Source organism: Vulpes vulpes, unplaced genomic scaffold, assembly GCF_048418805.1.
Source record: "Vulpes vulpes isolate BD-2025 unplaced genomic scaffold, VulVul3 u000000697, whole genome shotgun sequence".
In the NCBI taxonomy this organism is placed as follows: Eukaryota; Metazoa; Chordata; class Mammalia; order Carnivora; family Canidae; genus Vulpes; species Vulpes vulpes.
The window spans coordinates 361,769-374,995 of record NW_027325814.1 but is presented as its reverse complement, the minus strand read 5'-3'; the positions used below and the strand labels follow the sequence as shown (position 1 = coordinate 374,995).

At 48.7% G+C, this 13,227-nt stretch overlaps 1 protein-coding gene and 1 long non-coding RNA gene across 2 annotated transcripts; both read right to left on the bottom strand.

The window, feature by feature from the left end:
* Positions 1-2,750: 2,750 nt before the first annotated feature.
* ZC3H10 (zinc finger CCCH-type containing 10) lies at positions 2,751-8,303 on the bottom strand. The gene is made up of 3 exons (XM_026001968.2): positions 8,203-8,303; positions 7,373-7,436; positions 2,751-5,750 (listed from the first exon to the last, which is right to left on the bottom strand). The coding sequence occupies exon 3, from the start codon at positions 5,693-5,695 to the stop codon at positions 4,388-4,390; it is 1,308 nt and encodes a 435-aa protein (XP_025857753.1). The 5' UTR covers positions 5,696-5,750; positions 7,373-7,436; positions 8,203-8,303; the 3' UTR covers positions 2,751-4,387.
* Positions 8,304-8,879: 576 nt separating this feature from the next.
* Positions 8,880-10,030, bottom strand: LOC112922394 (uncharacterized). The gene is made up of 4 exons (XR_003235429.2): positions 9,906-10,030; positions 9,767-9,791; positions 9,359-9,381; positions 8,880-9,098 (listed from the first exon to the last, which is right to left on the bottom strand). It is a non-coding gene; the product is annotated as an uncharacterized lncRNA (long non-coding RNA).
* Between the last annotated feature and the right edge of the window lie 3,197 nt (positions 10,031-13,227).

The window sequence follows — 13,227 nt, the reverse complement described above, 5'->3', positions numbered from 1 at the left end:
TTCCCACTTCCTCTTCTCTACTTCCCTGGGGCTAAGAGGATCTAGAGTGCTTCATTCAGTGTGCAGAAATGCACAGCGAACAGCTTTCTATCTCCTGTTTACACCTTCCATGTTCTCAGATAATTGGGTAGGAAGGAGCTCATGGAGGCTGGAAGAGGTAAGGGGGACTTGCTCACCAACTGATGAAGCAGAACTATAGTAGGAAAATGGATGAGACTTCTTAGAGGGAACCCTCTCTGTAAACTGAAAATCTGCCAAGCACTAGAGTAGGAGTGACTTGGGCTGGAGAGTGGAGAGCTCGACCAACGGTGGTTCTTCCAACCTTCTCCCCTTTCTCAGCCCATCTAGAGCATCAGACCCTTCTACTAAAGTCGGTCTCTGGAAGCCAATAGCTCATTCTCAGGAAGGTCTCTTCCCAGCTAGGGCCCAGGAGCCACAGGAGCAGCAGCTGCAATGCAGCACCAGAACAAGTAAACAGGGTGGGTCCTTGCCCTGAGACAACTGTGCTGCCCAGGTGCCACCTGGTGGCGATAAGCAGTAAATCAGTAACGGAGAAAGCGTGGCCATTTGTTAGAGGAAGTGTCCATGTGAGGAGACTACTACGACTTCCTGGATTTGCAATCAGCCTTTATATGTAAACTTCATTTACGTCCTAGGGGAGGCAGAGGGTTGCACGTGGTAATCTAGGCCTTGCCCTCTCTCCAAGACGGAAGGGACAACAGGATTTGAGGACATTTCCTCTATTATTCCTCAAAAGTTACTGCAAAGTAGTTCTATCATTAGAACTATCTGATGCCAAGTCTGGAGTCAGACTGCTTGAATCAGTTCCTGGCTCCATCCCTTACTAGTTGCAGAACCCTGGGCAGCTGACTCTCATTAAGCCTGCTCTCCTCTACAAACCTGGTGTGATAATAGTACCCATTGTGTCAATGATGGTGTGTGTAAAGTGCCTAGCACAGTGCCTTGGCTATTAAGTACTTTTTTTTTTTTAAGATTTTATTTTTTCATGAGAGACACACAGAGACATAGGCAGAGGGAGAAGCAGGCTCCATGCAGGGAGCCCAATGTGGGACTCGATCCTGGGACTCCAGGATCACGCCCTGGGCCAAAGGCAGGTGCTCAACCGCTGAGCCACCCAGGGATCCCCCTATTATTAAGTACTTAGCTATTATTCTAGAACTCCCTGTTTATTTCCTATGCAGCAAGATAGGAACTTTTGAGGTGCCCTTCAAATATCAGAAGTTTATCCATTAGTTCTCCCCTCAGTCTTTTTTGTTTTGTTTTCTGCTATTGGTTTATCACTAGGCCTTTTTAAAATTTACATTTAACTGGGATCCCTGGGTGGCTCAACCACTGAGCGCCTGCCTTCGGCCCAGGGGGTGATCCTGGAGTCCCGGGATAGAGTCCCACATCGGGCTCCCTGCATGGAGCCTGCCTCTCTCTCTCATGAATAAATAAAATTTTAAAAATTGTAATTAAAAAAAAATAAAAATTACATTTATCACACACAATACTTTAGTAGGAGTGGTTCCACTCAAACAGCCATAGAACTGCTACTATATTTAGATGCATTACTATGGTTCTTTTACCCTCATGGAGCTCCTTAAAAGATGCCTAGAGCATAGCAGGCTCTTAATATTTATGAATTGACATACTAGGAGGACTGAGATTTTATTTTTTATAACTAGAAGTCTTGTGTTGTTTTCATGTGAATTATTGATAATGTAGCTCTTTGCATTTCTCCCTCAGTCAGACTCAAGCAAGGTTTTCAGGGAGGATCAATCCAAATTGATCCAAACTAACCTCCTGGATTAATTGGAGTTACTGCTCCAAATTACAGGCTCTTAGGATTATTTGGTTCTTCCTTGTGTTACGACTGATAACAGGGTTTTTCATATTTTTACACAAGGTTTTCTTTTTTTTTCTTTTTTTTTTTTTTTTAGCAGAACATAGCCCTTGGCAGATCTTGAGACTAAAGGTTTTTCTAATAAAATGTACTAATCAACATTAAGCATAGGTGCTGAGTTTTGATTCCACCAAACTCTACAATTAATTGAGCAGTGATTATTCTCTCATCTGCAGTGACTTAGCAAGTGAGGAAGGAGAAAGCAGCCCCTGCCATCTGGGAACTGGCTGGCACAGCTGGGCTTCGGATTTGTTAGGGGCTGACCTGGGTTCACAGCTAGGGAATCGTGTTCTACTGGACACAGTCTCACAAAACACTAATATCACACAAGGGCACTCAGTGACTGTGATGAAGTGAGGAAAAAAAAAAAAGATCATACTTCACAGTTTTGTTTAAACACGAGACATGGTCAGTGAGCAGATCATGACATAGCAACCAACCCCCTCTCCCAGCTGAGTGACTGCTGCTCTCACCAATTTCAGCTCCACTCTAGTCTGCCTATTTCCTAAGTCAGATACCCGTCACAGAAGTATCCCTGCTTCCCTGACAGCACCCAATCCAGAGTCAAGCTCTACTTCCTTGAATCTTCCCCCAAATCACTTAACCAAAGTCCAAGTCCTGAAAGTCCTACTGCCGCCTTCCTGAGACACAACATGGGTCCCATGGCACACTTCCTCCATCACTGCAGTGAGCATTAAACCTAACTTGTTCGACTACAGGTGTATTCCTGGCGGCCTTTAGCTGGCATATGTTAATAAAGAACATCAAGTGTCTAGTTTCCCAAATCTACCACTTTAGAGATACTTGGCAACAAAAATAAACAAACAAACAAAAAAAAACAGGATTTGGCTGGGATGAACTCATGTTGTATCTATGATCACATTTGTCTCTAAATGTTTAAAAACCATCTCTTTTAATAATCCAGAATTATGCCAGAAAAATCAACATTAAGCTTTATCAACGTGTGGTTTCTAAAGTCCACAATATTTCAGTATTTGCCCATTTTAAGTCTTTAGGCCTTTTTTAAAAATTTTTCTTTTTGTGACCAGCCTTGACCTAGTCCACCATCTCCAACCCCAGATGTAACCTGAGTCATCAACCAGACAAGAAAGCAAGAGGTAGCAGGAGATATGATGGGGGAAGTGCAACTCAGGATCACTTTCTGTACTCAAAATCCACTGTTGTATCAGACACCTGAGTTGTTTCCCCTACATCAACCATGAGCTGAGGAGGAACTGAGGTTTGGCTATTAGGGTCCCTGGCCTTACTCTTAAATGGATTTAAAACCTCTGTGGTTCTATATGGAGGCAGAGAGAAGAGATGAACACTGAGACTCGTGTCCCCAGAAGAACTTTCCTTTTCCCAGCACCTCCCAAGCCTTGAAGGCTTAAGGCATTGTAACTGAGAAAGGGATGGGATAAGAGGGATATTAACTGCCATCAACAACTCAGAGAGCAACTGCCACCTGCCCTACTATTTGAATAAGGGAAGGATCTGTCAATACATATCCCATTCCCATTTCCCAGCACATCCACCCCTCCTTAGTACCTGCCCCCCTAAATGACCCCAGGAGCCCTGGTTACTAGGTATCCTAGGAATAGTTCATGCAGATAGAAACCAGAAACAGATGGGACTATTTTTAAACTAGACTAGGTGACTCCAATGCTTTTACCCTACAAAGCCCCATCTGGTCTTGTTCTGGGTCCCTACCTGTCACCTGGCTTCAGCCCAACCTTATCCAAGCTAAGTGAGGGTGGGGTCTTTAACCAATTTTGGCATGAGATCTATTTACTGCTCCCATGTTCCACACAGAACATCTAAGCAAGTTTTCACTGCCTCCATTTGTTAAAAATAATTCTTTTTTTTTATTTCTTTGGAAAGTGGTGGGCCCTGCCCTATGAATTTCCAGGCCAAGCCAAGGTAATGAATGCTCCCCTCGTCTTTGGGCTGGAGTACTATGGTCCCCACCCTCCCATGGGCCCAGGAACAGTTCCTGTATTGTCCAACTCCACTAGGCCCCCCCATTGTCTGAAGGCTCTTATCAGGCCTTCTCTCCTGGCCACCTGCTTCCCAATCTTTCCTGGCTTTCCCTCTAGGCAGAGTATTTTTTTTTTTCTTCCAAAGCCAGTGCTGGGACCTGTGCTATGCAGAAGAGAGGACAAGACCAGGGATGTCCCCATCTTCCCATCAGGGGACAGACAGCCCCTCTGTCAGTCCTTCCTCTCTGTTGGCTTCAGTCTGCACTCCTATGCAAGCCCTCTCTGTGAGGCTTGAAGGAAGATGGACAAGAGGACCCTCATAAAAGGGAGGTGAGAGAAATCAGACCAGCCCAACCCCTTCTCAGAAGCAAACTCCTTGTAGTCTCTTGTCCTAGTTCTTGAGTGGGCCCTCAGACAGGGCCTGGGAGGGCTAGGCGAGTGGGTAAGGGCCCCTCGACCCCAGCCCTGGGAGGCTATACCAGGGGAGTGTCCATTAGCCCCATCAGTGTGGCATGGCTGTGATACGCATGCTCTGGGAAGCGATGGGGTAAGTCACCATGGGAGTGGTGGTGTGGCTCATTGTGATTCCTGCCAAGGGTTGGGCCATCGATACAGCGACAGGGGCCACAGGAGCCACAGATACAGCCACAGGAGCCATGGAGACAGGTGGGGGTGCCATTCCCTGGGCAATTGTTTGAGCCAGAGCAGCTGACAGTGGCGTGATCTCTGGGTTCAAGTGTGGGGGTGGGGGTGGTGGAGCAGCAGGAGGTGCAGCATTAGCTGGGGGAGCAGCTGGAGCTCCAGTGGGGGCCACCAGTTCTTGCTGGGACACGGGGCGAGGCTGTAGAGCCTGGCTGCTAAGAGTAGTGTGAGTCTGGGCAATGCCATGGTTAAAAGTGGCGACAGTGCCCACGGTGGGGGCCAGAGTCTGCTCAGTCGCTGGTGCAGTAGAGCTCAGGGTCATGACCTTGGCTTGATTGCGGAACTGGGCATTTTGTTCCAGCAGTACCTCATTGGTGGCCAGCAGGTTGCTGACCTGCTTCTTGAGCTCCTCCACCCGCTTCCTGAGCATGGCATTCTCCTCCTCCAGCAGTCTGCACTCCACCCCTCGGGGCGGAGCCAGGCTATATTCATAGGATTCAAAATGGGGGCCGTCTGGGGGGCAGCATCCACCTCGCCGGCGCTTGGGGCCTGGCTCATGGTCCTCAAAGCCCCTGTCAGGGAGATCGTAGATATCATAGAGATCATGACGTCGTCCTGAGGGGACCGGGCCTGTTGAGCCGCCACCACCAGTGCCTCCTCCACCCCGAGCATCAAACTCAAAATCCCGCTGCAGGTGGCGGAACTTGCACTTGGCTCCTCTCTGGCAGTCACCCTTGAGAAAGTCACGGCAGATAGGGACCTCCTCCTTGCCATTGGGCAGGTCAGCTGGTGAAAGGCCCAGGCCGGCTGCCACTTTCTGCCTCAGCCGAGGGGGAAGCTCTCCTGTCTTCTTATAACCATCCTCATCCTCCTTGGAGCCATGGATGAATCGGCAGTTTGGACGACTACACTCCTTGTTCTGGAAGTCATGGCAAAAGATGAACTCATTTTTGCTCACCCCCAAGTTGGATACCTCGCTCATGTCTGGGTGGCGATAGCGGCAACGCTTGCCTCGCTTGCACACGTTCCTCAGGAAGTCTCTACAGATGGCATCTGAGCTGGTCCCGCCACTGCCTGCCCCTGCCCCACTGGCCTCCTCACTGCTACCGCCTCCAGGGCCTCCACTGTTGCTCCCAGTGCCGTTGGCATAGCTGTCCCGGTCAGGCATCCTGGAACCCCCCAACTCAGGGCTTTCTTCTTTTTCTTGCCACCCTTGGTGACCACTAGGAAAAAGGAGAACTGTGTCAAACAAGAGTCTTCCAGAAAGGCCACACTCTTCCCAGCTATAGAGGAGGCAGTCCCACAAGAGGCAGGTCAGAGGGGCAATGGCTTTGGAGATGGAAAATCTAAGGGATGAGAATTCAGGCTGGACTGGGTGGCTTGTCAGAAGTCCCGCCCAGGCCCTGGTGCACCTGGTCTGGGCCAGAATGATTCACACTAGCCTGGCTAATGCTGGAGGGAGGGAGGGAGCTGGGGTGAAGCCACCTCATCTCACTAATGATGACAGGCCAGGGAGGGGGGCAAGGAGAAAATAGTATTGGGTTTTATGTCCCTTTTTGAGCTGACCTTATTAAAGTCAAGGAAGTGAAATTAAAACTGCTGTCTCAGTGTCTCAATAGGTTAGGAGGAGATTGGAAAGTGGCCGAGATGGGCTGATGAGCCTAGTAGGGCTCTGGATAATGGGACACTGCAGATCCCCTCTTCCATGGGGTCTCAGGGGAGGGCACTGTGAAGCATCAGATTTCTAGACCCCAGGAAATACTAAGTGAAGAGACTGCTGTCACCAGCTTGAGGGCAGTCCCCAAACCTCTCATTTTTCGGTATTCTCTCTCAGTTTACCACCGCTCTCAACCCTGTGGTCAGTGCCCTCCACTCCCTTTCAGAGGAAGTTCTACAGCTGGAATCTCCACTTATAGACCCCCAAGACACAAAACCATTTGTAAGATCAAGTTCAAGGTGGGAGGTAGGAGTTAATTTCACAGGAACAAGTGACTTCTCTTTCCCCATTCTACACCCCCCTCCTATTCTCCATTAGAAGATCTCACTGACATCAAACCACACCATTCCTCACCCCATAAAGATCCTCTTTATTTATAGACTCTATAAAAGCTTTTTAAGTCTCCTCTTTCCCAAGAGAGCTCTGGAATGCCAGTCCACTGCCCTGGTTCTAGCCCTCCCCTCTCCCCACCCCCAAGAAGACTGGGAGTCCCTGCCACCACGTGTCTGACCTCATAAGCCTTTCTACGGCAGTGATCAGGCTCCCCCTGCTGTTCAAATAGGAAAACTTCATATTGTTTCCCCTTGAGTTACAAGGAAATATTTGCTTGTTTCTTTGGTCTTCATCTTCCCCCAAGAACCTTCCCCATTGCCTTGACTTTGCCTTCAGAGCTCCCTAAAATGAACCAACCAGATCAGAGCAGAGTTACAGAAGAATCTGTAAAAGAAGAGGGATCCTCGGGAGCCTGCGCGGCTCAGTGGTTTAGCGCTTGCTTTTGGCTCAGGCCGAGTCCCAGGATGGAGTCCCCCATTGGGCTCCCTGCAGGGAGCCTGCTCTCCCTCTGTCTCTGTCTCTGCCTCTCTCTCATGAATAAATAAATAAAATATTTAGGGGGGAAAAAAAAAGAAGAAGAAGAGGGATCCTCTTCCTCCAAAGGGATGTAGTCCCAGAACAGAAACAATCAAGGAAAAAAGAAGGGTAAAAATGGAAGATACAAACTTTTACTAAAAGGGAAAAGACCCTTTTAGTCGTGCTTCAGGCTTAGATGAAGCACGATGCAAGTCCCACCAGAGGCAGGTAATCAGATGATACTCCTCCCCACCCAACTCTCCCCAGATGGTTCGATACCTGAGGTAGCTCAGGTGAAGTCCGGGGCTCCTGTGGGTCTCCACCTCCACATCACTGCTGGATTCTGAACAGGAATAAAAAACAAACAGAGCCTTGGGTGGGAGAAGGGGTAAGAACGGGGGACTATGAGGTGTTTGTCACAATTAAGAAGTCTGACGAAATGGTAAGAGCTCTGAGCGCTTCCAAAATTTCCTTTGAGTTCAAACTGAATTTCCTGTCAGAGGGAGAAGGTGTCGGTAAGAGGAATAAGAGAGAACTCCTCTGGAGAGCCTAGGAGGACGGGCTGGAAAACCTGCCGAGGGGCGCCCTGCCTCAAGATGAAGGAAGGTGGGGGGCCCGGGCCCGGGCCCGGGTTGAGGCCAGTTCTCTCCGAGCGGGGAGCCGCGCAAGGGCAGCGGCTGACAGTGCAGCGGGACGGCTGGTTACACTTGGGGGCGGTGATTATGACGCTTCGCAACACCCCGGAGTTCGGGGAAAGTCCTAGGAGTTTCCCACACAAGTCTGCCGGCTTGCCAGGTTCTGTGCAGCGCGACCGGCGCTCAGCGGTGGACCAGGCGAGTAGGACGGGCACTAAAGGAGCACAGATAGAGCGGGCAGAGGGGACTCCAGGTGACATCAAGCTGCGGGGATGGGCAGGGCTGTGACGTCACAGAGCTGGCGTTTGCTCGCGAAACAGGGACAGTCAGAAAGAGGGCTCGGCCCCGGGGCGTGAGAAAGCAACGGCTCGGTCTTGGGGGGCCTCGTGTAGCCCGGCCGAGCCCAGCTGCTGGGCCGGCCCCGACTCCTCCCCTCCGGGCGCGGCCTCCACCTAAGTCTCCCGCCTCCCTCACCTGCCGCCGCCGCCGTAGTTGCTGCTGCCGCCTGCCGGTCCTCTAGCTTCGACAAAGAGCCGCCTACCCTCTCGCCCTTCCGCTTCCTGCGGAAGAAGTGACGCTCTAGCCACCAGACCCGGAACTACTCTATGGTGCGCAGAGTACTTGAGCGGCTTGCCGCAGGAAGTTCCCAGCAAGCCTTGCGTGTCACCATAGCAACCCAGGCCAACAACACAGTAGTGCCCCAAAAGCGGGAACTTAGTATCCGGGAGGCCAGAGCATAGTAGGGGTGGGACTGCTTTCCACCGCTCTCAGCCGCGAAACCGTCTTGAAATCCGTCCCCTTGCGTGTACGACACCCAACACGGCGAGAGCCACCCAGTTATCGAGCTGCTCCGAGGGCCTGGGGCCAGATGCTGGCCAGGGACGGGGGTCCCAGCCCCGGCCGTAGCCTCCGTAGCGTGCCTGACACCCTACAGCACGGGGTACTCAAAAGGCCTGCTGCACCGATACACACTCCCCAGGCGTGGGAACCATAAAAACCACGTATCAGACAAGACCGTTTTTTTTTTTCTTCAGCTAAGACAGCAGAAGAGATGATTTATTGTACACGTTACATTCAGCCACAAACGAAAACAGAATTAGTCCCGAAAGTAACAGGTCCAGGGCAAAGGACCAAGGAGGGACGGTTTGGGGATGATCAAGTCCGGTCTCTCAAAGGTGGTCGTCGCGATCAGATGGCGATGGATGTTCTAGATCCACTGATCCATCTAGAAAGGAGGCATGCAGTCCAACAACTGGTCCCAGCGTCCCTGGCCTCTGGCTTCCCTGATCTCTGCTCCCGTGGCTCCATGTGTGCACAAGCTAGCGGTTTACTTGGACCTCTGCCTCATCTTTCTTCTTTTACGCTTCAGCCTGAAAAGCAGACACGGGAATACAGCTCGTGCCCACAAACGCCAGTTCAGTCCTTCCCTCCCATCTTCTGGGCCGGCAAGACCGACAAGCCCTTGGCTCCTATTATCTTGTGTTCAATCCCTGATTAGGGAAGTCAATACTTCCGATAGTTTTCCACCTAAAATTATTTGATTTCTACGCCAAGTGTGTTCCTCCCACGTTTTGTCCAAGGAACGCTACATTTCCCTCTTCCCGTTTTGGTCGGTCAGATCTCAACATACCTGCGCATTCGCTTCTTCCTCCACTGGCAACCGATCATAACCAGAGGCAGTGAACAAAACAAGAGATTATTAGGTTTAGGAATAGTTTTAGACAAGGGTGTAAACGGCATTATTTAAAACCTGGCAGGCTTTTGACCAAGTATGAGGGCCTAGTCGCAGTAACGCGATGAGTAATTGGACTCCCTCCCTCAACCGCCGACATAAATCTGAATCTCCGTGCGTTTTTCTCCTCCCGCCCTCTTACCCACCTCCTCTGCTTCTCCCCAAATTCTCCTCCCTCCTCCTAGCTCGTGGACATCCCGGAGGACCCAGCGGCTCGGGAGCCATGGCGGACTTCCCTTGCCTGGCTGTGTACCCCCCACCCACCACCAATCGCTACTGCGTCCGCTTGCGCCAGGGACCGCTTACCTTGGCTCTCATGGCGCAGAGGTCTCTACAGGTAAAGAGAGAAAGGATACAATTAGTTTGCTGTAATGATGGCAAGTGCAGAGATCAGATGTTAATGGATTGTGCACGGAATCCGGACACGACAGGCACCAACACTCACCCGGGAAGATGGCGCTAACGCCGAGAGAGCGACAGCGGCCCGCCTCCAACTATTTAACAAGGAGCTGTGTCGTCACTTCCGCCGCCTCTTCCTTCCGGGGGCGGGGCTTCCCAAGGGGAGTCTCCGTGTGGCTTTCAGCCCGTCTCCGGTGGCAAGTGAAGCGGTTGAATTAGGAATTCTCTTGGAAACGTTTTACATTTGAGTCTCAAAATTCCTCTCCTCTGTTTTTTTTAAATTTTTTTATGAGGACCATTTTTATGTATCATTTCAACGTGAGCGCGTATTTCCAACGTGGGACGGAGAGGCGCAGACTTCCGCCTTCCCTCACTGCTTCTTGGGAATTGCAGTTTCCTGGCGACGCCGTCCATTTTATTAAGGCTACGTACGGAGTCTAAAAATTCCTCGTTTGATTTACTGGTTTATTTTCTAAATTGCCGTAGGGAGATCTTATCTCGGAGATTTACAAAGGCTCTAAGTTACAGGACATGGAGGGTTGCTAAGTGGGGAGTCCAGGAGGCCGCCATACTACAGAGGCCTTTGTCACTTAAATCAGTGCTTTTTCCTCAACTATGGTCTTTCCCCACAGTACCTGAGGCTGAATGTCGCAAGGTTCCTGGCCACAATGCGTTTTGTTCAGAAAATACTTGAGTGACTCTCCCTCTACCTAGGGATGAAGATCAAATCAATAGAGGAAGATCAGCTGTCTTTATTTTTATTGTATTTTTTTTTTAAGATTTTATTTATTAATGAGAGACACAGAGAGAGACACAGGCAGAGGGAGAAGCAGGCTCCATGCAGGAGCCCGACATGGGACTCGATCGCGGGTCTCTAGGATCACGCCCTGGGCTGAAGGCGGCGCTAAACCGCTGAGCCACCCGGGCGTCCCTATTTTTATTTTTTAAAAGATTTTTTAAAAAAGATTTTATATACTCATGAGACAGAGAGGCAGAGAGCAGAGGGAGAAGCAGGCTCCATGCAGGGAGCCTGATGTGGCACTTGATTCCAGGACTCTGGGATCACGCTCTGAGCCAAAGGCAGATGCTCAACCCCTGAACCCCTGAGCCACCCAGGCATCCCTTTTTTCCAGAAGATTTTATTTATTCATGAGACACACACACACACACACACACACACACACACACACGAGACACAGGCTGAAGGAGAAGCAGGCTCCCCGCAGGGAGCCCCATGTGGGACTCAGTCCCAGGACCCCAGGATCGTGACCTGAGCCAAAGGCAGATACTCAACCACTGGGCCACCCAGACAACCCCTCAGCTGTCTTTAGAGTGAGAATATTTGGTATTAAGGTAAAGAACTTAGCCATCTCATGGTATGGTCAGGTCAGAAGCACTCAGAAAACATACCCATAGATTTGGCTATAGGAAACTTGATTTAGGAAGGATGAGAAAGAGCCCTTTACCATACAGATTTCACCTTACTTTTATAGTAAGAGTGTACAGCTTTTTGTGATCATCCTTTTTTCGTGTTTTCCTTTATAATTTACACAGTAACACTTCACCTTTTTAACTGGAAAAAAAACTTTTTTTTTTAATACTTCAGGCCCTCGTTTAAGACCTAGTATTGTCACCATCAGAATATAACAATTTTTGAAAAAAAACCTCCATCAACATTAAATCAAGTCCACCAGCATTTCACCTGTTGATTGCCCACTACAGTTGCCATATGAACATAGGTTTGAACTGCCATGAGTACATTTACACGTGGAATTTTAATCTACATACAATACTGTAAATGTATTTTCTCTTCCTTGTGATTGTCTTTATCTTACTGTAATAGAGTATATAATGCCTATAACACGTAAAATGTGTTAATGGTTATTCTAGCTTCTGGCCAAAAGTAGGCTATTAAGTTTTGGGGGGTCAAGTTACATATGGATGACTGTGCGAGCACGTTGGTGCCCCTAATCCTTGTGTTTAGGAGTCAACTGTAGTCTATAAGCTCTTATGAAGGGATTACATTCAGTTTTGTTCACTATAGTTATCTCCATATCAGCAAAGCCTCACAAGTAAGATAGTCTAATAAATCATCCATCCATCTCAGACTGGCCCTGAAAAGTTGGTGATGACAAAGGCATTTTTCCTGGTTTCTGAAATCAAAATATTTTTTTAAAGACTCCCCACTGAGCAAAGAGCCTCATATGGGGCTCGATACCAGCACCCTGACATCATGACTTTAGCCAAAGGCCGACACTTAACTGACTGAGCCACCCAGGTGCCCCAAGATACTTATATATAGCGCTTTCTTTCTTACAGTACACCTTGTCCTGAACAAATTGTCACCAACAAGGGGTTAAGATTTTACTCTAGAAAAATTTAAAAACTTTCATTAAAAATTTACTGTCTTAATTCAGAGAACCCAGGCTTTAGGTCTTCCCCAATCCACAGTACTTCTTGTTTTAGAAAGACAAAATGTGGCAACATAGAAAACTAGTTCCAAATGACCATCACTTCAACTGACATTTCCCCCACCTCCATCAAATAAGAGCAGCATATGAAGGCACCAGGATTATGAGCAAATCCAAATTTATTTTAACGCCATGTCATTTTCAACATGTTTAAAAACCTCATAAGTTAGCGGGAGCCCTAGTTCCTGACGTGACCGCATGCCAGAGGTATTGAATTCATCACCTTTCTCTCCAAACCCCTATTCATCTAATCCAAGTCCACAGCTTCAAAAAGCCAAAAGTTGTATTTTCAGTCAGTCTGCTCCTTTGGTTCCTGGTCTTTCAGGGAGGGAGGTCAAAATATTTCAAACAGGGAACAAAAACCAGTTGAGCTTCCAGCTCAGGTTTCTAAGATGGAGCAGGGGAATGCATTGACTCCTTCACCCCCCCCACCACTGACTCCAAAGAAATGGACAAGGTTGAGACGGATTACTTCTTCACAGCTTTGTGAAGACAAAAAAAAAAAAAAAAAAAAAAAAAAAAAAAAAGTCCTGTGGAACAGAAATGACTAAAAAGATTTACAAATGAGGATCCATTTGACAGATGAGAATCCCTCGGTAAATTCAGGCTCCAGCTCCTAAAAATGAGAGGGGCCTAACCAGACAGTGTGGATCACAAAAGGAATCTGCCACATGTGAATAAAAAACAATCTGAAGAATATAGCTCCTCTCTATATTTTGAGGCCTGATAAAATACCTGGGGAGTGGGAAAAGAGAGGAAGAAGCCCCAACAGATGGGAAAATGCTGACACCAGAGTGGTATAAAAAAATTTCAGCTGAGTTTTTAGTGGTGGTGGCTACTTTAGCTTTCTCCCTGTTCTGTTGTAGGGCCATAAACCTTGATCAAGCAGAGAGTAGT